The sequence below is a fragment of the Pseudozyma hubeiensis genome, assembly GCF_000403515.1.
Source record: "Pseudozyma hubeiensis SY62 DNA, scaffold: PHS45, whole genome shotgun sequence".
Lineage (NCBI taxonomy): Eukaryota > Fungi > Basidiomycota > Ustilaginomycetes > Ustilaginales > Ustilaginaceae > Pseudozyma > Pseudozyma hubeiensis.
Genome location: NW_012133827.1, coordinates 1,373,363 through 1,398,671, shown reverse-complemented (window position 1 = coordinate 1,398,671; position 25,309 = coordinate 1,373,363). Strand labels below are relative to the sequence as shown.

Sequence of the window (25,309 nt, the reverse complement as noted above, 5' to 3'; positions counted from 1 at the left end):
GGGGGGGGGGCGGGGCGCAGCGTCAATTGGAACTCTAGAAGATGGGCAATGGGCGCAACTGCAGCCACGCAGGTCGCGAATGAACAAGCCTCAGGATGACCCTGACAACGCGGATACTGGTAGATAGTACAGTGAGTACGTACTCGCACCTGGACACCGGCATAGAAGTCGAATCGTCTGCCCCCGTTTGTGTACCGTCCCTCAGTAACTGTACCAACTAAAACGCGCAACGTTCTGCTTGAAAACCCCGGTCAGGGTGTCAGGGTCCCGGACAGTCGGGGCACGAGCCCTACGAAAGCCTCGCTACTGCAGCTCGGGAATTCTCACGGATTTACGCGCGCATGAGGGAACGCACACGCACTGCATTGCGGCTGCAGGTCGAGATCATGACGGAAACAGCTAACAGATGCCTCCACACGGTCATCAATTCGGCAACCTGGCAAACGTGGTGGACACGACCATCGCTCTAGGGTCCCGCCTCGTTCCATAATTCATTGACCTTTTCTTCGATTCCCTTGAGCTCCTTCGGCTTCGACACAAGGTGAAAGCACAAACTCAGCCGTGACGCGTTACACGCGAACGCAAACACGCCCGTCTCTTCAGTCTTGTTGAGAAAGGATTCTCAGAAATGACAGCATCTGTCTCGACGCTCGATTGACGTCGAGTGAAAAAAAGCCTTGGCGTTTCGCATGGCCGAGCCTGTCTCCCGTAAATACGCTTCATTGTCACAGGTAGTTCCGATACTCGACCGACGCTAGCCATGGTCTCTAGCAGCGAATTGGGTGCTGCAGATTCGAGAAGGACGATGGTGGACTGAGCCGGAGAGGAGATCTTTTCAAGCATCCGATGGGGTGGTGCAGTGCCTTGCCAAGCCAAAAATCCCAACCTTTGCTGATCGACACAGACGCCGCCATCTAGATGGCGCTCCTCGAATTTGCCACGTCCTCTTGGAGAGAGCTAGCTGGCTTCATGCCGATTAGCCTCAGCGAGACGGTGCGTTCTTGCCCTTGCCATCGCGTCCATTCAAGGAAGGATCCGCCTCGGCATATGGTGGATCAACTGCGGGGATTCTAGACGACCGTTCTCGCTTGTGCTCAAGGGCACGGCTCACACAGTACATCAAAAGGGAGATGGGCGGCCTTTCGGCTCGTTGTGCATCAAATTGCCGGTTCCCAGGTACACCATGAGGCGGAACAGACGGCAAATTCTAACATTACCGGGATGGCTCCAAGTCGCCACCTGCTGTCGCTAGCGATCCTGCGACTACCGGAAATTCTTCGAAAGCAGAGCTACGCTTCTATGGGCTCTATCTTGTCTTTGCACCGAGATCGACTTCAATGGACATCGACAGGAGACGTGCAGGTCCTGCTTTTGCGCTAGACACTGATTTCAACACGATTCCTTCTCCAACGTGTCCGTGTGACCTAGTAAAGATGGCGCAGATGGCGTACAGCGAAGCCCGCAAACGCCGTTGCGGCGATTGCTCAGGGAAATGGAAAGTCGGATTCCCCCTCGCATTCTCCCATGCTCCTGCCTTTTTGCATAACCGTGGCTTTTGTATCAATCTTCGGTTCGTTGTAGGACCATGTGCGTCACATGCCGTCTCTCAAACACCTCGTGAGGCGCCACAGGGACGTATGTGAAAGTGTCGCAACTCGGCGTCGTGTTTGTCCCGTTCCGGGATCTTGCTGGACGCTTGTTCTTATTCTCTTTGAGATCGACGCCGCTCATCTTGGTGTGCATGCAAAATTTGCTCTGACGTACTCTGTGATTCTTTTCGCTCCACGGCTCGAACGTGAAACGGCATGGTTGAGAGACAGCGACGCGAATGTGGCGTCCAATTCCCAGGAATGGTCTAGCGACAAAGCGGAGTTTCGCGCACATCGGCTTGCACAAGCTGGGCAAGCGAGTTCGGGTGAGACCCATAGCTCAGATGCATCTCGGCAAAACTTCAGGAATCGGGTTCCAGAGCCAAAAAAAAAAAACGGCTTGCACAGCTTGGGCGCCTGGTCTGCAGGCGTACCGCACGAAGCGGCCTTCGAGACGAAGCCCAATCGGGTGGCATGCATCTACGGCAGTCGTGAATGCCGATCAGAAGGCACGCAAGATGTGCGAGGCTGCGGTTCGACGTCACGCATTGATGCTCCTCGCGTCCAGTCCATGCGGCGAGCGAGATCCACTACGACAAGGGCATGCAGCCAATTCACTGTGAGCAGACTCAACATTGGCAACTGTGCCACGCCTGCCATACTGTTTATCGATTTGCTTCTTCACGAACGAGGATTGGACATCTTCGAAAGCAAGAGCGAATGGCGCTCATGCGAAAGTCTTGGAGAACTTTCTTCCAGCGCTTGAGAGTTCGACAGTTCTAACATCCTGGTTGATAGCTCACCTCGACACGTCTTACCGCGAATCTCCGCATTAGCTGACCCTGAGTATTCGGGCGAGACAGTGTCAGTGGCAGATCGGCTTTCACCGGTGCATTGACCGCACCCATCGACCTTGTGCCCTCTGCTCAGGGTCAGTCTTGCTAGCAGGAATGTGAATCGATCCAGCAACGTTACAATCTTTCGTTGATTCAAGTGATGATTGGTTGAGTTGACGAATCCTTTCCAAGTAGAATGATGAGCACAGATCCTTTGGCCGCTGTCTGCAAGCACGATTGCTCATCGTTTTCAGAACACCCCGCATGTGAACAAGCGCGGGCCGTCCGATATTCGAAGTGCACCAAGATGCGCTGCATAGCTTCGTGCCAAATACATGCCCGGCTACACCTGTTCAATCATCCCAAACCTCGTCAGAACAGACATCAGAGCAATTAAGAAGACTCATCAGAACAAACATGGAAGCGATTAGGATTACATCGATTGATCAACAGTGATACAGCAAACGAATCGCCGCAAGCCCGTCGTGGAGCTTTGCGAATAAAAATACAGTGATAGACCTCATACAGACGACCTCTCTCGGAGCATCATTCTTGCTACTACTTTCCCACTCCTGCAGTCGTCGTCGGCAGAGGATGTTGATTTGCGCCTCCCCTGTTGGTCAACTTTCTCAGATTGGCCGCCCATTCATCCGCCCTCGAATTGGCCCTCTGCCTGCCGCCACCTCTCTTCACGGTGTTGGCGGGGCTGTCGTCCGGACTCCATTTGGATCCCGCTGCTGCTCCCAGATCGGCTCTGTACGAGTTGGTCGGTGTGATGTTGTGGTTGTTCGACATATGATCCTCCTGCTGGATCAGGGGTGAAGGTTTGGTGTATGCAAGACAAGAGTCCGAGTTGTCTGAATCCAAACTCGCCCTCTCGCCGTGGGATTCAGGCATACCTGCTGCAACCAAATCCTTCAGACTCGACGATCGCGGTGTGATGGTTGCGGATGCCGCTGAAGCCGAACGAGGAGATTCGTGCAGCAGTCCGCCGCGAAGGTCGATCCGAGAAGCGTCTTTGGGTGGACTGACCAGGACGGCGTTGGAGGTATGTTCGCGGCGCAACTCTGGTCGGATCTTCTGCTTAGGCGTGGTTTGGGTGGTGTAGGCGGGTCGAGACATGATCTCCATGTCATTCGAGTCCTGACTGCTGGTGCTGTCTCTGCGAAGACGTGATCCGTGGTTTCTCATCGGGCCAGGTTGGCCAGAACTCACGGCGTGAGAGAAATCAGAGTACGCGCGAACCATCTTTCCCGGCGTCAAACCGAGTGCTGATCCCTGAGGCAATGGCTGCTGAAGGTCGTGCGGAATACGAGCGTCGCGACTCGGACCGGACGGCTTCACACGCTCGTCGACGGCTGCAAGAGGAAGACCGCGTAGGAACGTCGCAGACAAAGGCGTCGGCGGGAGGGACTCGGTGCCTACAGAGGAGCCGAACGACTCGCGCCCTGAGGCGGGCAGCAGAGGGGGCAGCGGCGTCGGACCACCTACAGGCGACTGCAGAGGCGACGTGATGCGACGCCCGTATTCCTGTCGTGGCTGTCTAGCGGATGTCGAAAAGCCGGTGGAAGAGGCAGCGTCCAAATCGCTCACCGCTGGCGTTGAGCCCATCATTGCACCGTGCAGCGTACGAAGCGCGCCGGTAGAAGCTGCAGGCAGAAGACCCGGTCGTTGCGGCGGAGATCGAGGTTTTGTGACTGCTGCGCTGTGCTGTTGCACGGAGGCACCCGCAGCGTCGCAGCTCATTCCTCGTTGCATCGCTCCTGGTCTAGACTGCATTTCAGCAACACGGCTGTGCATGGGTGCTTGCGGAGGTAGCATCGCCTCGTGCGTAGGTGGCGATCGAACCCGCGAATGAGCACGTTGACGCGAGTCGAGCGGAAGCAACGACGCGGGCGGGCTCATAGCGCTCTGCGGTGAAAGCATACCATGCTGGGACGGTTGCTTAAACTGCTGGGGTTGAGGAATGCCGATGGTCAGCTTTGCGTTGCCGCCGAATCCAGGCGGCTTCGGTCCACCGACACTCCACTCCTGTTTCTGTCGACGTCGTAGCTCGGCAGGGTTGTCAAACGATTTCTGCTTGCGCAGCTGACGCATTCCCGAAATCGGAGCCGTTTGGGGCACGCCAAGTGTGTTGCTGGGATGCATCGCGACACTCGAAGGCTTGTGCTGAATGTCGTCGACCGTAACACCTCGACCGCTCATCTGCGGTGGGATGGGGAAGCCGTAGTTGTTGGCAATGGGAGGAGCAAAGCCGGGTGTCGAGGCACCCGAGCTCGGAAGCGCGAAGTTCGGCATGAGCGGAGAGATGAGCGGTGGCGAGGGCAGGCGCATTCCCGCTGCTACCGAGGCAGCGGCTGCACTTTGAGCCGATGCGAAACGCTGCATCTGGGAAGGACGAGGTGTGGTAAAGTCGTAAGCACTGCAAGAGAGTTGACGATCCTCTTCGTTCTGCGGCGTCCTCAACTCGATACTCGTGTCCGCCGAAGAATCATCCCAGCCGGACATGGCCTCGAAGGACGAATCAGGACCAGAGTTGAACGAGCTTGACGAAGAAGAAGATCTGTCTCCAGCCTCGGCTTCATCCTCCGTGGTTGCACTGCTGCGATCTGAGGGTGCTGGGGTCGGGCAGATGATGGAGCTAAGATCGAGAAAGTGAGGTTTGGTGGGTCGGACCGGTGTCTTGGAGATGGCGCCCTTCTTGGGAGCGCGATACCTCGCACTGAGCTTGTGGAAGGTGGTGTCGAGCCAAGCTTGCTTTTTGTCGAGCCCCTGCGCCTGTTGTTGGGATTGTATCTTGTTAGCAGCTGCCATGGCGGAAGACAGATCGTGCAGCGATGCGTGCAAGGAGCGCTCGTCGCTTCGCTGACGATCAAACTCTTTGCTGAGCGAGCAGGTGAACGACATGACGGAAGCTGCATCAGATGCGGGCGCACCCGACTCCATCGCTGCCCTCCGGGCTGCGGCGGAAGCCGCCAAGATGTGCATGTAGCTGTCGTCGCTCGCAGTGCGCATCATGTCCTGCGATGGTGGTCCCAGAGGACTCGGTAGTGGGAAGAAGGAGCTGGTAGGAGACGTGACGGTGCTGCTGTGCGTGCTATTGCTGCGGCTGGACTCGTTAAAGTTGGGTCTCTTGGTCGAACTGGCAGCGGATGGACGACGAAGACGCTCCCATCGACTCATAGTTGATTGGGAGGTCGAAGGCTGGGCGTGGCTGCTGGAGCTGGAGCGAGACGCGGTGCCATCCTCAGAGCTCGAGTTGGAGCTTTGAGAGAGGTTGGGCTTGTGTTTGGATCCCATTTTGGCAGACATTCGAATGTTGCTGGCTCACGAGCAAGCACAGGTTCGCAGAGTCGGTTGTATGCGGGGCTTCACTGAGACATGTAGAGGTCGATGCGCGAATAGCAGTGCTAGGCTGAGGGATGTGGTCGAGGGTGAAGGCCCGGGATTGATGAAAGAGGCTCGAGAACAAGACAAGCTCTGAATCTGCCTCCAACGCTAATCGCCAAAGCTTAGGGGGTATGCGCAGATCTAGACGGGCCGGTTCGACGTGTCGATAGTTGCTGCGCTGTCTGCCGAAGTGCAAGGTTGAACGTTGTCGGAAACAGTGGTGGACAGCGTGGTGTACGGATGGCACTGATATGTTGGGGTGGAAGGATATGAGAGAAGGGACCAAGGGAAAGGGGCGGAGGAACGAATCAGTTCGCGCTCATTGACAGTCCCGGGCGAGACGGTGTAAGCAGCCACGAACGAGGGTCGGCGAGAACACGACGAGCGGTGAACGAGGGCGAAGAGGCCGTTTTGGGAGAATCGTGGCTCTGACGGTCTATGAAGCGGAGCCCGAACGTTCTCGCGGTACGAATCTCACGCGTGTAGTGTCTGGTGCTATAACAAAGAGGCGGCGGCGGTGGTGGCGGCAATCCGGACAGAATCAGACCGCAAAGAAGCTCAAACAAGCATGCACTCGTCCTCATTGGCGGCAAAGCAGTTGGAAAGTTGCGCGCCTCGGACAAGGTACAACAGCGAGCAGGGCGGGAAAGGGGGAGAGGCTTTCATGCTGTATGACAGCATGAATTCGGGCGGGGCTAGGCCTTGCACATATTGGATTCCTTTGTCGTTGGAGCTTCGATGCTCGTGGACATCCCACGACGTACCCCGAGGTGGACACAATGAAGTTTCTTTGCCCATCGAAACGTCGTTGCGAATCGAGGCAAGAGTGTGTTGTGGACACTGTTTCGCCTTACATCGTGCGGTTCGAAGCGAGGCAATAGCGCACACCCACGGCGAAGTCTTAAAGATCGAACCGAGCTGACCATCCGATGCACCGGCCTGGTTCGAGGCGAAATGAAGCCGTGAGGACCGGGAATGTTGCCTTCGCGAGTGCAAGGCACACAGCCCGCATAGCATGGCATCGTGATCGTGTCACTTAGGGCGAATTGACGGGACATTTGACGCTTCCGAATTGGAACGGTCATGCACGGTGCTCTTATTGAGTCAAATCACATCTTCGAATTTCGAATCACAAATACAATTTTCGAATCAGCTGGCCATCAAAAAACGCCGAGCGACACTACAAATCCATGCATCCTTGCATGCGCAGCAACCAACACAGGATGCGCAGCTCTTCTCGCAACAGCATTTGTACCCTGGAATCCGAATGTCACGATCACAAGGTTGCTCGCTTGCAGGACCACCTTGCTTCGTCCCCTTGTTTCTCCTGCGAACGTATCAAGGGATGGCAAGGCCGATCGCGATTGCTTCGATCGTCAAAATAAGGAGAAGGTGATACCATGGAATGCAAGCGAACTGGCAACCAGATTCGCATCGCCAAGGCAAAAGCGGCGCACTTTCGTCCTCCGATTAAAACTATCAATCAATGCACGTTGTGTCGTCACGATATCGATTTTTAAAGCTGTCCGCTTCTGTGTGGCGGAGCGGAAGAACAAACTCAGCAAAGCCGTGCGACCGCTGAGATGGTCAACGTTCACCGACGAGATGTCACGCTTGTCTGACTGAACTTTCGCTTTTGGCCACTGAACCTGAACGCAAAGTTTCCAAAGGAAGAAGAGGGTTCAAGGCGTCAAAAGCCAAAGAAGTGTTGGTCTTGTCTAGCTTGCTCGCTAGGAGGTAAAAATTCTTTTTTGTCCCGCTCCATGTTTGTCGACGCGTCTCGCCCCGTGTCAGACGCGTCGCTGGGAATTGAGACCGTGACCATTTATTCACTTTTTTCGTCACACTTTTTTGGTCAGTCGCCTCGGGATCGGCCTGCAGCCTTGAAACGTTGCTGTACCGCTTTGACACTAAGTTACTAGAATTTCGCACTCGGCACACGATGGAATGTTCACACGACCAAGTTTCACTCGTGGCAAAATGCATACCAACCTCTGCATGCAGGGCGGGGTTTACAGCTGTGCTTCTTGCATCGTTTCTCGTTACGTTCATTGAGCGGCGAACTGTACCGCCAATTGGAATGCTCGCGTGCACTTTGTTCCGAAAGCGAGATCCGTTCTTGTCAGTCTCACAGCTACTTGCCGGAAACGCCGACGAGAGCGAACGCGAAAGGAGTCGCAATGCGACCTCGTATGGGGGACTAGGGGAGTGCAATCTAGTAGCCTGCCTGCGGCAACAAATGGAGTCGGGTAATATTGCAGACTGAACAGGAATCGTGGACAAGTGCTGGGATCGGTGATGAGGCACGAATGCTTCTGTTTTTCGCAGTTCAAGTCGTCACGCGTACATCACCTCAAGCCTGGACAAGCATCACGTACGAGAGTTGACCCTTGCTCTGACTCGCAGGCACGTCAGGCTTGCTTCCATCGCCCAGGTCGGCGGGCGCTGGCATCATGATGTGCGACTCATCAGTGGTTCTCTTCTTGAAGAAACCACTGAAGGGCGCATTGTTGCGCCTGACCAGACCACCTTGCTCTGCGGAACCTGGCTGCTGAGACCCCTGCTGAGCTTGCTGCTTGTCGCTCTTCTTCGCGTCACTTCCACTTTTGTTGTCTGCAATTTGTTCAGGGACAACTCCCTTCGATTCTTTGTCACCGACGACATACCCCGTGCAAGCTTGACTCTTCTCCAGCGCCATCAATTCCTTCAAGTCCGGCGTGTACGTCTGCTTGCAATCCGAGGTAGCAGAGAATCCGATCTTGGTGTTGGCATCAAGCTGACCGAGTTGAGCAACGCTGAAAGCGCCGTTGGGGGACATCTGTTGACATGTGGCATCAGGGACGATGGCGTGAGCGGAGGTAGAGTCGCCGCAAGGAACGAGGATCGAGTACGAGGGAGGCGTGGACGACGCCAGCGTCGCACAAGATGCCGTTACTAGGAGAATGAAGGTGGATTCGAGAAACATGTTGGCGTGACCAAGTGATAATAGATTAGGTGGAGAGGAAGCAAGGAAAGTTCCTGCAAGCTTGTGACGGGAGCGGCCCGGGGGGCGAAGAGGAGGTATATGTAGTTTTCGTTCCGCCATTTGACCTCTTGCACTGCGTCAAGGTAGCTGCAGGAGCTTTGATCTGAGGACAGAGCAGAGTGGGTCTCACGCTCATCGAGGCACCGAGTTGTGTGGTTGCACATGACAAACAGTCGTGCCGGTGTCACCTGTTCAACACGGTTCATTTCCTCGTGCCTTGCTTCACAGTCCCGCCGCCGCTCGCACCTCCTCGTGTCACCCACAGTGAACTTGAACTGATGGCAACGGACAGCGCTTGAACAACAACTGAGCGAAGAGCGTAACCCCCACCAGATGACAAGGCGCAGAGGTCCCGCAAAAGACTCAAAGCGAGATGAAATAGGGACTTCACCAAAATCGTGGCCCTTTTCCCTGGATCTTCTGATGAATAAATTAAAAGAAAAGCACAAAAAAATATGGTGACAAAACGTAATGCTCAACTTCATCTCGAAGCTTGCGTCTTGCGGATACCTCCTCATTTTCAGCCCCGGGTCCGAGCTCAGGCTCGCCCCATCTCCCCACGGAGAAGGATGTGTTGGGGTGGCGCAGGAGCATTTGTTTCCATAACCTTGTAGCTACAGCTACGATGCTTCGGCACACGCTCTTCACCACGTCAGTCTGTCGATGACGAGTCTCACCACAAATTCTTTGGACATCTCGGTCCTCTCCACTCGCATCACCCATCGCACCACTTCCTCAATGCGATTCCCATTTTAATTGCAAGGAACAAACGAATGACAAGTTCCTGAAAACGAAAGGTCCAAAAGATATACGAATCGGCTCGGCTCTCCTCTACGGTTCTAAGAAGACGTTGCCGGCTCTTCGGCCACCTCGTCCTCCTCCTGGTTGATCATGGTCAATCGTTTCCTATGATCTTTGTTCTTCTTCAAACTCCTCTTGAACACGTCTGGTACCAGTCGATCCTTGACACTCTTCCTCTTGTGCAAACCACCCGCTCTCGGCTCATCCGACGAAAACGTGTAGCCGCGATTCGGTCGCTGTTCGCCCGTGAGCATGTCGTAGTGTGTACTGCTGGCGCGAGAAGCTGTCTGATGGAGCTCGTGCATCTGCACACCCGATGTTGGTGCTGCCTCTCTGGTACCATCAATTCTCGACGTAGACGTAGCTGCACGAACAAGCGGCGCAAAAGTGTGGTGCGTCATGCTCGGTCGACCAGCTGCGTCAGAGTAGATGGCGCCGTCCGCGTGTGCGCGTGGAATCGCGGGGTCGCGGGTGAAATCGTGGTCGTTGTTCTTCTTGTCCACATAACGCAGAATGTCCACATCGGTCGGGTAGTACGACTGTCGGAAGCATTTGGCCAGGAGACGCGGCAAGAGTGCCAGGAAGCACGTGAGGAAGCCTAACGTCCAGAACTGGATCGACTGATAGAGGAAATGGTTATTGCCGTACGAGTAGGTTGATGTGAATGCCGCGTAGATGGGCGCAAAGCAAAACATCACCACGGTGCCTGCCCAGACACCGACGAAGATGAACCAAGTCCATGCACGTGCGTTCAGGCCGACGAACAGGTTGGCCACCAACACCGACGCGATGGCCATGCCGGTCGTCCACTCGTACAAGTTGATGTCATACCCGTCGTTGCGCGGGGTCGTCGTGTTGTAGGAGTAAGCGAAGAAGAAGAACAAAACGACCGACTGGTAGATACCGTCGAAAAAGTAGATCAGGAAGGGCTTGAGGCCAAAGTAGGCGCGCTTGCGTGCTTGGTGGTAGAGCTCGGGCACCTGCATAAGCACCTTGTCATTGATGTTGCGATCGAAGATACCCAAAAAGATGACGGCGGCTACGGTCCAAACGGCGTTCCAGAGCAAAATGTACACGTAGTCGATCGCTTGCGTGGTGGACCAAGCGCAGTAGATCTGGAACCAGAAGAGTGTGCCGACCTGAATGAACTGCTTGTAGAAGAAGTTGGTGATCATGACCGAGTTGCGGTAGTACGACCAGTGACCGTGGACGAGCACCAACCGCTTGAGGTAGCGGAATTGCGCGATAGCATAGTCGGACGAGTTGACGGCTTGCAGACCTTCCTCTCCAGCGATACCGACGCCAACATGCGCCGCTTGGATCATGCTGACGTCGTTGGCGCCGTCTCCGATGGCAAGCGTCATGACTCCGAGACCATCCTTGATGAGTCGGACGATCAAGGCTTTTTGCAAGGGCGAGACACGACAGCAGATGACAGCCTTGCACTGCGTCGAGATGCGCAGCAGCAGATCCTTGCTGAACTCTTCACTGAGCGCGTGGCCAAGCGCCGTTCCATCGATCACGAGCGCAAAGCCGCCGGTGCGTTGACCGTTGTCCTCGCCAACGAGTGAGACCTGACTGACGCTGCTGCGACGGTTCCTGTTGTACGAAGGACGACGCGACATGAAAGACGATCGACGGCTTTCGGACTCTCCGCCCGGTGGTTGGTGTTCCATCTCTTGGAGCACGGCAGGGCCGCCGAAGAAGCGAACCACGGCTTTCCGCAGTTGTTCGTAGGCGGAATTGGGCTGTCCGTACTCGCCGCCGCGAACGACGACCAGGTTCATGTCCTCGGTGAGCAGCATGGTTGAGTATCCGATGGCAATGGCGGTCTCGAGCTTGTCGCCGGTGGCAACCCAGACATTGATTCCAGCGCGTTTAAGATCGGCGATGGTCTCTGGAACACCGTCCTGCAACTTGTCCTCAATGGCAGTGGCACCATACAGATCGAAGTCTTTCTCAAGTTCGCTTGCCAGCTCCTCCATCTTGTCTTCGCGATCCTGAATCGAGACGGAAGCCTGGTGAAAGCGATGTTGCCAGTCCTCGTAGAAGTGTGCAGTCAACTCCTTGCCACCAAGGCAGAGTGTACGCAGACCCTTGTTGGCGAACTCCTCGAGCGCAGCATCGGTCTCCTGTTTGAGCTCCTCCTGTCCTTGGCGAGCACGTTCGAACATGATGCTGTCGGCACCTTTGGCCAGCATGAGCAGCTGACCGTCGGATTCCCGACGCACGATCACGCTCATCCTCTTCCGGGCCGACGAAAATTCGTTGACGACGAGCAGCTCGTAGACTTCGGGCTCCTTCGAGTAGGGTGTCAAGATTCGAAGCGTCTGACGCTCCTTTCCGATAAAGATGAAGCCAGCATCGGCTGCAGCCTGCACCAGCGCCTGCTCGTCGGGACTCTGTGCCTGGTACTCGATGCTGCCGTCTTCAAGGTCCTCGACGAGGACGGTGTGGCAGAGCGCAAGGCAACGGAAGAAGTTACCGAGCTGCTTGGCGTGTTGCGAGTCAGCGTCCCGCAAAGCTTCAGCGAGTCTGTGATCGTGGAAGGGTGGTATATCGGGGTTGAGAGGCTTGACGTTGACTTTGGTGTTGGTTGCGTGGTAGGACTCGGAACCCTTGATGCCGGAACCGTCGTTGGTGGAGCCGTCATCCTTGTCGGAATTCTTTGCAGTGGGCACGTCGGTGGTGGTTGTGTCGCTAGCGCCGACCTGAGGCGAAGCAGCATCGCCATGGTAGATGACGCCCGCGACGGCGCATTCGCGGAAGATCATGACGTTTTGCGTCAGCGTGCCCGTTTTGTCACTGAAGATGTACTCGATCTGGCCGAGGTCGTCCGACAGGTTCCAAGACTTTGCGGTGGTGCGACGGTTGGTCTTTTCGTACCAGATGTCGTAGTCGTCGTAGATAAAGTAGGCCTGAGCGAGGCGAACAAACTCGAAAGAGATGTAGAGCGAGATCGGAACGATGTTCTGGAACGTGATGAGAGAGTTGGCAAACGCGACGAGACCGTTGATACGGGGATTGTCGTCGCTGTAGATGGCGGCGTACTCCCAATAGGCGTCGCGGTCAAAGTAGTACTGTTCCAGCTGAGAGTCGGCGATGGCGCATGCGACGGAGACGCAAGCCAAAATGACGAGGTTGAAATACACCATTGGGTTCATCTGCTTCTCGATCATAGAGCGCTTCGATGGCGTGACGCCGGAGTTGGCAATGATCTTGGTGTCCCAACCTGTCATGATAACGACGCCGATGACCCACTTTGTGTTTCGAACATTGCATCCTCGGAGCAAGATCTGGTTCAGAGTGACGGGACACTGTAGTGGGTTGCCGTTCTTGTCGAAACGGTCATTGAGCACGACGCTGGCGTTCAGGCGGTACATGTTGGTGTCCTGGGGTTCGGCATCGATGCGCAGCGAGGCACGGGCGCAGTCTTCGGGCGTTCGGAGCGAAGTTAGCTCCGGTACGGCGTGGCGAGCCTTGAGATTAGTTTCGCCGTCCAGGTTCTTGGTCTCGATAAAGCATGCATCCTCCTCTTCGCTGGTAGCGCAGATGATGATGTCGGCTGGGATGGGGTCATTGTTGGTGAGGTAGACAAAGTCGCCGACGGCCAGGTTCTCCCACGTCTTTGGCTTCCATCGGGGCGCTTTCTTCGAGTAGAACGCGTGCTCCTCGTCGGCGTTGAGGATGCGGCCGCCGTGCATGATGCGTCCATCTTCGAGTTGCTCATATTCAGATTCGAACTGGCTGTGGCGTGTTGTCGTCCGTCGAGCGAGTTGATGCGAGGCGCGCACGGGCAGGTTGGCCTCGCCAGGCACAGGAACGCTGGAATGAACTTGGGTGGCGCCTCCACCACCGGGAGCGTCTGCCGCGGGAGGGATGGGGGATGCGATCTGGTGAGCGTGACCCTCTTCGGCTGCTGCTTCGGCCTTCTCGGCCATTTCCTTTTGCAGGTGAGAAGACTGTTTCTTCTTTCCGCCGAAGAATTTGTCCCTGATGGAAGTGAGCCAGGCAGCGAGGCTCCTGCCGTTGGCCTCCATGACGTTTGGGTTCTGCCAACCACCGCCGGTGAGCGTCTTGACCCTGAGACGATTGATGTTGCGGTCGGACTGATGACGCTTGAAATCCTCGTAGCCGTCCTTGATCATGGTGATGCCGAGCACGGCGAGAAGAGGAAGCATTGAGACACCAGGGTTGATGGTTGTGAATTGGGGGAAGAATTGTAGGATGACGATGAGCAAGAAGAAGAGGTTGGCAACGCGGCGGAACTGTTCGAGCAAGTTCTTGAAGAAGAAGTTGTAGATGGTATATTTGGCGGTCAGGACCTGATTGCTGGCAAAGACAAAAGGGTATTGGGGACGCCCCTTGGCGTCGAAGGCTTGTTCCGGCAACGGCTCATTGAAGTAGACGGAGCGAGGAGCGGGTGGTGGCCTCTTCTTCTTGAATACGGTATCGGGGTCGAGACTGAAGTTGGCGAACTTGGCACGGAAGGAGGCAAGGTTGCCCTGCTTCGAAGCGTCGCGCGCAACGGACGGGCTCTTTTTGGAACCACGTTTGCCAAACATGGTGGGCGACAGATGAGACGACGACGGCAAGTCGTGGGCGCTCTCGCTCTGATGTTGCTATGCAGGTGGCGACCCTGCGTAAGGGACGTTGGAAACGCCTTGCGCCTTGCGAACGCGCGGACTTTTGCTGTCGGACAGAGATGCACGACGAGATTGAAATGAGATGCAATGCAACGCCGGCTCCCGTTGGAACGCTCAAAAAAGTGCAACGAATGGTTGAATTACCAATGGTTTGAAGAGGAGACGAGCTTTACTGCGATGGACGGGAGGGCGTTGGCTACGGATGAAGGAAGCAATGAGGTGGTGGAAGAAAAGGCCTTGCGTTGCCTGTGTAACGTATCGTCGACGTGAACAGGTCGATTGCTGTTGTCGGCAGCGGCAGCGGAGATGGTTGCGCGTCTGAGCAGCAGACCGGTGTGATGTGAGCAGCACACTGACGGCCGGGCGTAGTGCGTCGGGCGATCGTGATCGTGATTGTGATGGTGATGGCGAGGGCGATGGCGATATGAGTGATTGATCAGCTGGCGAGAAACGTGTCTAGCGAGAGTGATTGATTCCAACCCGAATCGTCTGTCCGCAGCTGCCAAAAGTGTTCAAGGCAGCCACTGCAAGCTCCTGTCACACTCCGGAGCTCGCGAGCCGCCACGGATTTTACAAGCCGTACCGCCATTCAAAAATATCACAACAACACGCAGTCCAATGTGTCATGACACAGAAATTCTTTTCCAATTCTCCGCTCAGCACTGCAGTCGTGCAAGCCTGCAATGCAAATAAAATATGATTTAAAAGCCAATATCGGAGACTTGCCCGCTCCGAGCCCCATTTGTCCGCCGTTTTGTATTGACCAGTTCATGTTTTGTAATCGCACTTCGCCAAACCGCCTCAAGCTGAGGGTCCACGGAGTTTGATCCGAGCTGCACCTGTGCTGCACAGAAAATCGTGGCCACCGACGCACAGCTTTCTTCGAATGTCAAGAACACGACGCAACGGAGAGAGCAACTCTGTACCCAGTAAACAGTGAGACTATGGAGGGCAACCATTGGCTTGGCTCCAAACATTTCCTTGCTTAGTGCTCGCTACTGGCCAGATCCAGATTGAGTGACCCGATTTGAACTCGACAAACAAGACAGGAGCTAGGCGATCTAACATCTGCCACTTTCGCTCTCTTACGGGCTGTCAGTGTACACGATGCTCCTCCTTCCCCTGGGTCTTGTAACCGTGGCTTTGTGATGCCGGTCGCAAGTCTGTTCGCGGAGCATGGGTCGATGTCGAAGCACGAGGACGCCCACCCCATGGAGAATGATCGAGCCCGAAGCTCCCAGATCGCAGAATCGAGCATGAGCAGCGTCATCGTCAGCATGTTGTCGTCGCCAATGTTCATCTCAGCGCCCGCGTCATCACATGGAAGATAAGCAATTTGCAACCGATCCAATATATCCTCCTCGCATCGCGTGCAATTTGACAATCTAGGTCTCGGATATCAACATGAGCCAGCAAATGTGGCAATGGTGCAGATCCGCACACATGGCACGTCTCTGTTCGGCTGCATGTTGGTGCGCCTGTACGTATCATGTTCGAACCTACGTTGCGGTGACGCTCGAGATCTCGATCTTGTGCCAGCAACTGTGATCCTTCAGCCGCGCGAGCCATCACCCGATTCGACGTCTAGACATCGAAGATCGACTACAGTCTCTTCGATCGTTGCTGTACTACCAACAGTTTTGACGCTCTAACAGGTTGCAATCACATCATCACGGGCTCCGGGTATGCACTTTGAACTCATGCCGTAAATATTGGAGATACTGTACCTGGGATCCGATGGAGGTTCTTGAAAATCCTCTCTCCCTACTTCTCGATCAACGTCCTCGTCTCTCTGCGTGCACACTGCATCATTGCTACAGCCAAAGAGGTTCCTCTCGCCATCACTGCGCTTGAGTAATCAGCGCATTCCTCGGAGAAAGCTATCTGGCCTCCTTGCTGGCCAACAGAACCGCGGCAGCTATCACAGTTCGTACCGATTAGATTCGGCTCAGGCCGAAGCAGACGGAGTTGGCTCGAGTCGGCGAAAGGACTCTACTTTTGCATGATTGAGTTCCTGGCCTAAAGGCCGTGCCGTGCTCTGCTTGTCTGACTGCATCCCAGAAGTCGGCAGCAAACAAGGTTGTCGACCCCCCCTTTCGGAGGAGCGAGTGGAGCCGAAGTCACAAGCACAATTTTTTAGATCGAAGCCCCCTTGAACCGTATCGTGCACGCTCATGGCTGCAAGGGGCCCAATCGGCAAGAACCTCCTCGTGCTCAGAAAATCAGACTTGTGATTTTCATCTGCGCCGCTGCTCTTACCTAATGTTACAGAAAGCAAGGGGTAGCCCTTTTCGAACCTTCGTGAGCAAGGGGTAGCCCTTCTCGAACATTTATGGGTGGCCGTTTTTGAGAGTGGCTGCTCACGTGGCTGCCAGCCAGACGCCACTGGTGTCAAAAAAGGCGGCGGACACGGGTGAAGCACGCGGAGTCCGAGCTTTCCCGACCCGACCCGAGCCGACTCCGAACGACGCTTCGACGTTGTCCAAATGACGCATATCGCAGATGGTATCCATAGATACATGCACACGAAGGACTCTGGCCGACACAGATGCAGCATCGGACGATCTGAAAAAGCCTTCTTGCGTGTTTGTCAGCGGAAGGGTGAGTCGATGCATCGAGGGTCCGTTGTGCGTGGCTGCAGCTCCGACCAGTTGGACTGCACAATAGGCGATTCTGCAAGCAACACCGACGCAGATCAGTCTAGTGAGCTGCCTCTTGGCAATGCCGACTGCGCTGGCGGAGATTCGGCGACTTTTGTGCCTCGAAACGAGGGTCCAGGGAGGGCTGGATCCTGCAGTACGTACATCATGTTCAAGAACAACCGCGTGACGATTGACTTTCAAATCCCGCTGAACAAATCAGACGACAACGAGGGTCCAGGGAGGGCTGGATCCTGCAGTACGTACATCATGTTCAAGAACAACCGCGTGACGATTGACTTTCAAATCCCGCTGAACAAATCAGACGACGCTCCTGTGTAAACAAACTTTACCCTGCATACACGTTCTCGGGCCTGTTTCGACTCGTGTCTGTGAGCAAACGGCCGGGGTATTCTTCTTTGCAGCGGCTGCTCCATGCCAGCGCTCGACTATCAGAGAAGTGGTCGTTTTGACGCATTCGCCGTCTCGCCTACAGCAGAGTATCCAGCGCTTGACCCGCTGGAAGTGCTTTGTAATGCTGCAGCCGTTTCGCGAACGGAGACGAGGGCTCTCGATATGCCATCTGCACCACTGACCTGTTTTGTGATGGTCATGGCCGCCAATCAGGAGAAGGGCGACAGTGAAGAGCATTTCCGCGGCGAGCACCTTGCCTGACTCGCATCGCCTTGAATTGATCAAACAACCACATCTCAGCGCCAAGGTGGCGGGGGCTAATGGACGCAAGACGGGCCACAACTCACAAACCGTGTCCAGTGACCTGCCGCAGGACCATGCGGAAATGTACGTGCGCTGTTTTTTTGCCCCTTGACCACTGATGCTGTTGTTCGGCCGCGAGGTTTCGCAACGACGACGCCCCGCCTTTCTGTTCCGAAGGAAGTGGCACCGTGACCCTGTTGAATTCGCGGGTAATCGAAGCATTTTGGATGGCGTCAGCCATCTCGGCGTACCAACTTCTTGCCAGACCGACGAGCGAGCGTTCCGCATGGAACCAGAAGCACAGCGGAGGTAGTAACGCAGCGGGGCGGCAGGTGAAAGTGCGCCCAGGAACTTGTCGAAAGGGGCTTAGGCAGACGAAGAAAGTCTAAGCCGCGGAAGTCGGTGGCATCGATCGCCTGAAGCGAAATTGCCTCCGAGACGGAGTCCGAGAGCCATCTCATGCTGTCTTCGCCCGGTTGTCATGCCGTGCCTGGCGCGGAACCGAGTCGATTTTAAGCTCAGCCTCATGCGAAATCAAAGTTCATAGCCGTTGGTTTCGATCGAAATGCGATCGAGCTTGGTGCAAGGAGCAGAGTCGACGAAGCTTGCGAGGCATTCAGTTGGGAACCTCGCTGGTAAAGCGTGCCTATCGCCATTGCCGCGCTTCTGTCGCTTTTTCAAGATCAGGATGATAGGAAGGAACGTTGAGCAGACAACCGTAAGTCTCGCGGCGATTTTTTCCGGAGATCGGGGTCGGATGCCTGCGGGGGTTTGGCGAGGGCTGCCGCAGACCCGCTCATCTGGCGGAGCCGTTTACCGTCACAGGCGAGAAGGCAACGCCACGTCTTGAGCCGCTCGACTTCGTGTTCGAGGCTGCATGCCAATGCTCGGCAACGATCTACAGGGCGAACACTCTTGGTGTGATGAGGTCCAGGTTTGAAACGAGCACGGCCATGGTCCTTCACATGCAGATCCAACCCAGTGGCTTGTATTTGCTCAATTGGGACCGCCGCTCGACCGCGAATTGTGGACAGCTCCTCATCGACTCGAGCTCACACAAACGCGGTAGTGTTGGCACAACAGTTGCCGCCCTCTTTCGGCCACCGATGCAGAAAGAGGACGCAGATGACGATGCATCGCGCCAAAACGAAGCACGTTTTCTGAGGGCTTGGCAAAACTCTGCAGCGGAGCGGGCGTTGGCGGACGAGGGACTGCGCATGGGCGACCGCTTCCAGCTGCACTCGCCTCCGACTTTTGACTTTTCCGTGTCGGGCATGCAAAATCCAAAATCACCTTCCCACTGGAACTCGGCCCCTTATTTCGGCTGTGGAGTCGACCTGCAAAAAGCTAAAACCGGGTCTCGCGGCGCCCAAGCATCTCGATTCTCGTGGGCCCGCCAGATCGCTTTGCGGTCCTATTATTATTATAATATTGTCTGCCCGTCTGCATGATTTGCACATCCAAATCAGTGGTTCAAGACCTTGAGGACGCCTCTTGCGCATTCGACTCTTGGTCTGCTTCAACTCCCAAGTCGTCCATCACCCATATGTGTCCGTCAGCAGATCCAATCGCCGACGCAGACGCCGACGCAAAACCAGCAAAATTGCCATCTCCACCAGACACCGGATAGCTCGTGGGCTACTACAACAGCACTAAACCCCCGGCTCGAGCATTCGTTGGATGGTGCAACCAATCGTTGGAATGTCGCCTTTACACATGCCTCTTTCTTCAACCCGCCATTCCGTCCCCGTCGAAGCAGGTCGCTTCACTGGTCATGAGCCAGGTGCGTTCACGTCGGGAAGCAGAGAGAGTGGACGTGGGGGTGTAAGTACAGTAGTGTGTGTGTCAGCGAGAGCGGGATAAACCCAATTTCCGGAAGGTTTCTGGCAATAACGCGTTTTTTGCGAGGTTGCAGACCGGTGTTCTGGATCCCAAGCGAGCTACGCGAACCTCTTCCCTGGAACGCTGCCTGCTCGGCGGGTCTGGCGTAGCGAGCGGCTCTTGGCCCGTTGCTGTGACGGTTGCTGGTCCGCCTCGTGCAACTGCCCATCTGTTCGTCTGTCCCCACCCCGACTCTGCCTCTTCATCTCTCTGTCTCCGCGACTGCCTGTTCTCCTGCATCCTTTTGTCCCTGCCTCTCGTACCCCCCTCCCTGCGTTTCATCCATTCATCATCCTGCACGCTTCTTCCATTCTTATCTACTTCATCTCTTGCCGTCGACAATCAATCTCGTGCCCCGTCCCACATCATCCCGAGCACCTTATATTCACTGTGAATCGTCAGATTTTTCGGCAGATTCATCCTCGTTTCCCCTTTCCTCCTTCATCTTGACGGCCACTCACGACATACACGCTCTTCTGCAGCCGTCTCCCGCTATCACCAGTCATTCTTTACATCACTGGGCCTTGTTTGTCGTCATCATTTCGCACATCTTTCGCCGCCAACGCCGTTCTTTGCCAGCAACGCCTCGACATCTTCTGTTCTCCCGTCCTCGATCGGTCCATATTGCTCGAGACATACCTGTCGCCTTGCCAGAGCTCATCTCTCACGTCTTCGAGCATTCGTAGCAGTTTCATCGCACGCTCATATCTGTCGCCGAACTTGAATCAGCGGCATATTGGTCTCATCGTCGTTAGGACGTCAGCACTTGTTCACACTCAGTACCTTCTTCGCCTCAACCGTCCCGATCACGACATCCAGCTCGGCGGAGCATGACAGCATAAGAGGCGCCTCTCCAGCCTCTTCATTGCCACACCTCCTTCTTGTTCCCGCCACACCTCCTTCTTGTTCCCTTCCTTGTGCACCTGCCTTGCGTATCCTCGTCAGCGACTTCGCCTCTCACACATCCATGACGAGTCGTCCCGAGAGTCGCTCCGGTAGCTCGTCGGTTCCGTCGGCAACAAGAAGTTCGGCCATGTCCAAGGCGGACGACAGCGGATCAAGCCACACCCCCAGTGCTACTGCCGAGAGCAGCGTCGCGTATCAGTATGTCTCGGTGCAGCAGATGACAACGTGTCGCGATCAGATCGAATACCAACTCACGGTGCGAGAACAGCCGAAACAGTCGAGGATGTGCGGTGTCGGTGAAAAAGCGGATCGAAGGCCCATCGATCCCGCTCCCATCGTTCAGCTGCGTGTCATCACCCACGATCGACCCATCAGTCAGAGCGATCCGCTCGAAGGTGCTGCCGTCGCTCCGCCTGTCGACAGGAGACCTGGCCACGGTGCGACCACGCCCAAGACGCCAGGCGTACGCAGAGGCTTGCCTGTAACCACCGCCCTTGGCGATGGCTGGGAAGACAAGGCGTGGTACCTCGAAAATCCTTACTACTTTATGTACGCAATGCTCTGCAACGCCGACACCGACGAGGAGCTCCACCTGCTCAGCGATGGCAAGACGCGGTACACCAGCGGCTCGTGCGTCTCGTGCCTCTATCACCTCAAGGACATCGACGGCTCGCATCAAGGCTTCTTTGTCTTTCCAGATCTGAGCATCCGCGTCGAAGGGCGCTACAGGCTCAAGCTGTGCCTCTTTGAGACTATTGGACACTCGGTTCATCACTGCAAATCCATCTACTCCGATCCCTTTCACGTCTACACGGCCAAGCGCTTCCCGGGCATGGAAGAGTCCACTCGTCTCTCCAAGTCGTTTGCAGAGCAGGGTCTCAAAGTGCGTGTCCGCAAGCATCCTCGCTCACGACGCAGAGGCTCCAAAAGGACCAAGGACGACAGCGACGGTTCCGACGACACACCGCTGGCGCGACAATCCAGCCCCAAGCGCGCCAGGGCCTCCGACATCGGCCCGACATCGGGTCTTCCGATCCCGCAGCCGCTCGCACCGTCCAGGATGCCACGCTCCACGGACGCACGTTTCGAGCGTGCCGATTACGACCGCAAGCCCTTGGCTGCGTCTGCGTACCAGGATGTCAAGGCTGCGCATCTTGGCCGTTATGCAACGTGGGAGGAGGAAGAGACGATGCGGATGCGTGAAGCGCGCGGCTGGGATCCGAGGTACGCTCATCGAGAAGAAGCGATGCAGGAGCGTCGTCTGCCTCTACACGACTTTGTTGATGGTCGCTACACGGATGGCGACTATGCCCCACGCACTCGATCCGCAGCGGCCCCTCCGCTCGCCGGTATGTCCGCAAGAGGTGCATCGGACTACATCGAGCACGGAAGGCTTGCTTACACCAACGACGACGCGGCTCGACCCATACATGATCCACCTCGCCGCCTATCAGCCACATCGCTTTCATCGGCACCACCTTTGCCAGCTTCGTCGTCCGCAGCACCACATCCATCCATGCTCGGTCGAGGATACCCGGAACCTCCAGCGAGCGTGGCCGCCGCCAATAGCGGCGCGCCGCACAACCGAAACTATCCGCCAGCCCCTGCGCCTATGCCTCTGCGTCCTGCACCAACGCTTTCTCGTTCCTACGACCATGGCGCTCACCCCGCACGCTTGTACGACGATTACAGTCCTCCTCCTTCTACAGTCGACCCCCGCTATAATACCTACGATCCCCGAGATGATCCCCGCTATAGTGCCTACGATTCACGAGACCGACCCCCAATGCGCAGACTTACGCCGCCCTCACCGCGGCTACTGGCGGTCAGCAACTCGGAATACAGCAGCCGTAGTCCCTATCCTCCGCGTCATTCGCCGTCACAATGGCGGTCTGGTCCAACTAGCCCCTTCACAGCGTCCGACTTGCCTCTGCGACGTGGACACGATCCTGATCCGTACGCTCGAGATGAAGTGCCGCCTTCTTCGCGATACGTTGACGGGCTCGGAATCGCACCTGCGCATCGTGAAAGGCTCACACTACCACCGCTTTCGGCAGCCCATCCAGCCCACAACTCGGAACGGTATCTGTTGCCTTCAGAGTGGTCCAGGAGAGAGTTCGACCCGATGGTGTACGCCAGACCGTCTTCCCGTGGTCACGCGAGGCCTTACTAGATCACATTTTGTACACATTGCCTTTAATCTCGATCATGTTTGATCATCCTATTGTTGTGCGAGAGTTGGGCGGGCGTCTGAGTTGTTGTGAGCGAGGAGAGTGGTTTTAGTGCGAGCTCTGCGGTGGAAGCAAATGAGGGCGTGAAGAGGGGATTCGACAGACTCAATCTTTCGAACGCGAGACGCAGACACGGAACACTTGCGCAACTGCTTACGGAGCCGCCGAGTGCATTCACCCCGAGCCCCAAAGAGACTGAACGCACCTGCTCTTTCGCGGCCTCTAGACTCGAACAGGCAGACAAGTGCGAACTGGCACAAACTGGGTTTTGCCCCTCTCGCAGGTGCTACTCGAGCGACAGAAATGCCGGGCCTGAATGCAGTGTGAGTCCTACCATCTACCCAAGACGCGACAACACGCCAAGCGCGTCCAAGCGTCTGATCAACGCGCCTGCTTCCTCGAACCTCCATCAAACCCCGTAACTCCGTGACCACCGAGAGATCGATCAACACCGAGGCAAGACCAACCAACTAATCAGAGAAAGAACTACGTTCTTTGCTCGCAGCAGCCCGCAATTGATCGTTGTGCAGCATGCAAGCTTCTGAAGCGAGAGAAAGAGGCGTAGGAGAGCGTCGAATGCAAGGACTGCAGAATGCGGCCAGGGGAACTTGCACCTGAGACAAGTGTGTGTGTCTCAGGGGCGAGGTTGAGAGGCGAGGGTCGACGGGACGTGCAGCTGCCGACATGAGCGAAAGGCCGACTGGCAACGCGTGACTGTCGCATAAATGGGCACCGGCGAGACTGGGTTGAAGAGGAGCAGGCGGAAGACCACAGCAGGAAGCAGCAGCGAGGTTGAGGCGAGCCCGAGGCTGCGCGACTGCGTGCTGCGAGAAGTGAAGAGGCAAAACTTGGGTGTGGCACAAGCCGTCATCCGCGGTGCCAAGCGGCTTCAATCAAAAGTGCTGATTCCGACGTTGAAACCTCCTAATGCTACCGCTCTATCCTGCTATCGATGACGCCTGCCTCTCTTCCTGTGATTGTCGGACTGCTGGGCTGCTGCTGCAATCGAAGGCTGGATGCAAGGATTTGGACTTAAGGGCCAAGGGCCAATGGCGGACGGATGCTGCAAGATCTGAGTGCTGGTATTACTTTTCCAAAGCGGTGATATACATTACTGTTGCAAGCCAAGCAAAGTTGATTAGTAATCAGAAAGGGGCTCGCTATCGCTTTGTAAACCGAAAGCATTTGAATACTAACCATTGTTACCTCGAATGAAAGCGTCACCGTAAGCGTTCTTCTTGACGCCGTCGACGTACTCGACGGTCTGCTCGAGCGCAATGTTCATGTAGCCATCCAGGCAGGAGAGCACACCGCGGTAATCGATTCCGGAGTTTAGACGGACGTTGACATTCTTTCCAATGACGCCTTTGAGAAAGTCATTCGGGCTGCCTGCCTTGGGCGAAGGCTGCTGTGGCTGCGCTGTTGACGACATTGCTTGTTCGCTGCTGCTGGTAAAGTGCCTGGGATCGGTTCAGGCCAACTCGAGCTTGTGCTTGTGTTCGTACAGGGGTGATTATATGTAGTCTGCGTCGGCGATCGACTGCGTGTGACACGCGCCTGGGTATGGGTATGAAAGCGGACCAGTGGCGTTGTCCTACGAGTGCTCTTGGCAATGAACGTATCGATCGTATCGGTCCAGTCCAGCCGAGAAAGAGCGTACACTTTGAAAGTTTGCACGATCAGCGATATGGTGGTTGTGAGGATGTATGCGGAGCGCAGCTGGCTCGACGATTTCAAATGGTTGAATTCAAGCTCTACAAGTCCAAGGCCACGCAGCGCACGGCTCCGAAACGAGACACATCTCCACTTTACGCGAAAATCTCCATTTTTGGTGTTTCGTAATGCCGAATTCCGAGCGACTTCAAGTTTTTTGGAAGACCAACACCCATCTTTGTCCCGACTGCATCATCAGCCACCATACGCTAAATGCACACTTGCAGCCCCTCGATAGCGCCATGTCCCGACCCGCCAAGCTCACCTTGGCCGCCTCGGTTCTCGTCTCGGGCCTCACGGTGTGGGGAGTCCACTACATGCAGGAGAGAGAGCGGGAAGTGATGTATCGCGGTGTTGAACGCGATGAAGCACGTCAGGAGGAGAAAAGGCGGAAACGCCTCCTCGACCTGGAACTCAATCAGGCCAGAGAGGCGGAGTATCAGAAAGTGCAACCGACGGCACGATCCAAGACCGAATGAGCATGCTAGTTGGCCCTATGCGGACTACATATACCCGCAGTTCACCATGCTCATCCGGTCTTTCCATTCAGCAACACACACCCCGACGCCGCCATGTCTTCGAGCAACAACGATTCTGCACCCCTTCAACCCGCCGAGTTCGCTCAGCGAGTCTCCGCCCGTCTCGATGAGTCGAGCTACCCGATTTCATTCTTTCATCCGCCTTCCCCCCCACCTCCGCCTCCGACGCCAGTCCGTCCCGCATCGCCGAGTCCCGCATCGCCCACCCGCACTTCGGTACCAATCCTCATCGCTGAGCCTGGTCTCCCCTCCCTCGCAATGCCCAGCAGAGCTCAGGCGGTCGGCATCATCGACAGCACCGAGTCTCTCCGCAGCTCAACCATTGACTCCGAAACCGACGATAGCGATACCGCTTCAATCGTAGGCGTCTACAGAGGCGTTGCGGGTCGCCGCCAC

At 55.9% G+C, this 25,309-nt stretch overlaps 12 protein-coding genes across 12 annotated transcripts; 7 read left to right on the top strand and 5 right to left on the bottom strand.

Annotated features, from left to right (window-relative positions):
- Positions 1–918: 918 nt before the first annotated feature.
- Positions 919–1,380, top strand: PHSY_004947 (hypothetical protein; the record flags this gene model as incomplete). The annotated part of the gene is made up of 2 exons (XM_012335559.1): positions 919–993; positions 1,177–1,380. 2 exons carry the CDS (start codon positions 919–921, stop codon positions 1,378–1,380), a joined length of 279 nt encoding a protein of 92 aa, XP_012190949.1.
- A 180-nt stretch (positions 1,381–1,560) lies between these two features.
- PHSY_004946 (hypothetical protein) lies at positions 1,561–1,884 on the bottom strand (the record flags this gene model as incomplete). The annotated part of the gene is made up of 1 exon (XM_012335558.1): positions 1,561–1,884. One exon carries the CDS (start codon positions 1,882–1,884, stop codon positions 1,561–1,563), a length of 324 nt encoding a protein of 107 aa, XP_012190948.1.
- Positions 1,885–2,983: 1,099 nt separating this feature from the next.
- Positions 2,984–5,737, bottom strand: PHSY_004945 (hypothetical protein; the record flags this gene model as incomplete). Its single annotated transcript, XM_012335557.1, has 1 exon — positions 2,984–5,737. One exon carries the CDS (start codon positions 5,735–5,737, stop codon positions 2,984–2,986), a length of 2,754 nt encoding a protein of 917 aa, XP_012190947.1.
- A 2,431-nt stretch (positions 5,738–8,168) lies between these two features.
- PHSY_004944 (isochorismatase) lies at positions 8,169–8,633 on the bottom strand (the record flags this gene model as incomplete). Its single annotated transcript, XM_012335556.1, has 1 exon — positions 8,169–8,633. The coding sequence occupies one exon, from the start codon at positions 8,631–8,633 to the stop codon at positions 8,169–8,171; it is 465 nt and encodes a 154-aa protein (XP_012190946.1).
- Positions 8,634–9,679: 1,046 nt separating this feature from the next.
- PHSY_004943 (phospholipid-transporting ATPase) lies at positions 9,680–16,463 on the bottom strand (the record flags this gene model as incomplete). Its single annotated transcript, XM_012335555.1, has 3 exons — positions 9,680–14,263; positions 14,432–14,605; positions 16,284–16,463. The coding sequence occupies 3 exons, from the start codon at positions 16,461–16,463 to the stop codon at positions 9,680–9,682; spliced, it is 4,938 nt and encodes a 1,645-aa protein (XP_012190945.1).
- A 433-nt stretch (positions 16,464–16,896) lies between these two features.
- Positions 16,897–17,268, top strand: PHSY_004942 (hypothetical protein; the record flags this gene model as incomplete). Its single annotated transcript, XM_012335554.1, has 1 exon — positions 16,897–17,268. The coding sequence occupies one exon, from the start codon at positions 16,897–16,899 to the stop codon at positions 17,266–17,268; it is 372 nt and encodes a 123-aa protein (XP_012190944.1).
- A 93-nt stretch (positions 17,269–17,361) lies between these two features.
- PHSY_004941 (extracellular rhamnogalacturonase) lies at positions 17,362–17,601 on the top strand (the record flags this gene model as incomplete). The annotated part of the gene is made up of 1 exon (XM_012335553.1): positions 17,362–17,601. The coding sequence occupies one exon, from the start codon at positions 17,362–17,364 to the stop codon at positions 17,599–17,601; it is 240 nt and encodes a 79-aa protein (XP_012190943.1).
- A 1,148-nt stretch (positions 17,602–18,749) lies between these two features.
- PHSY_004940 (glycerol-3-phosphate dehydrogenase) lies at positions 18,750–19,094 on the top strand (the record flags this gene model as incomplete). The annotated part of the gene is made up of 1 exon (XM_012335552.1): positions 18,750–19,094. The coding sequence occupies one exon, from the start codon at positions 18,750–18,752 to the stop codon at positions 19,092–19,094; it is 345 nt and encodes a 114-aa protein (XP_012190942.1).
- Positions 19,095–20,557: 1,463 nt separating this feature from the next.
- On the top strand, positions 20,558–22,603 carry PHSY_004939 (hypothetical protein; the record flags this gene model as incomplete). Its single annotated transcript, XM_012335551.1, has 1 exon — positions 20,558–22,603. One exon carries the CDS (start codon positions 20,558–20,560, stop codon positions 22,601–22,603), a length of 2,046 nt encoding a protein of 681 aa, XP_012190941.1.
- A 988-nt stretch (positions 22,604–23,591) lies between these two features.
- PHSY_004938 (hypothetical protein) lies at positions 23,592–24,093 on the bottom strand (the record flags this gene model as incomplete). The annotated part of the gene is made up of 2 exons (XM_012335550.1): positions 23,592–23,692; positions 23,868–24,093. The coding sequence occupies 2 exons, from the start codon at positions 24,091–24,093 to the stop codon at positions 23,592–23,594; spliced, it is 327 nt and encodes a 108-aa protein (XP_012190940.1).
- A 131-nt stretch (positions 24,094–24,224) lies between these two features.
- Positions 24,225–24,503, top strand: PHSY_004937 (hypothetical protein; the record flags this gene model as incomplete). Its single annotated transcript, XM_012335549.1, has 1 exon — positions 24,225–24,503. The coding sequence occupies one exon, from the start codon at positions 24,225–24,227 to the stop codon at positions 24,501–24,503; it is 279 nt and encodes a 92-aa protein (XP_012190939.1).
- Positions 24,504–24,616: 113 nt separating this feature from the next.
- On the top strand, positions 24,617–24,853 carry PHSY_004936 (hypothetical protein; the record flags this gene model as incomplete). Its single annotated transcript, XM_012335548.1, has 1 exon — positions 24,617–24,853. One exon carries the CDS (start codon positions 24,617–24,619, stop codon positions 24,851–24,853), a length of 237 nt encoding a protein of 78 aa, XP_012190938.1.
- Between the last annotated feature and the right edge of the window lie 456 nt (positions 24,854–25,309).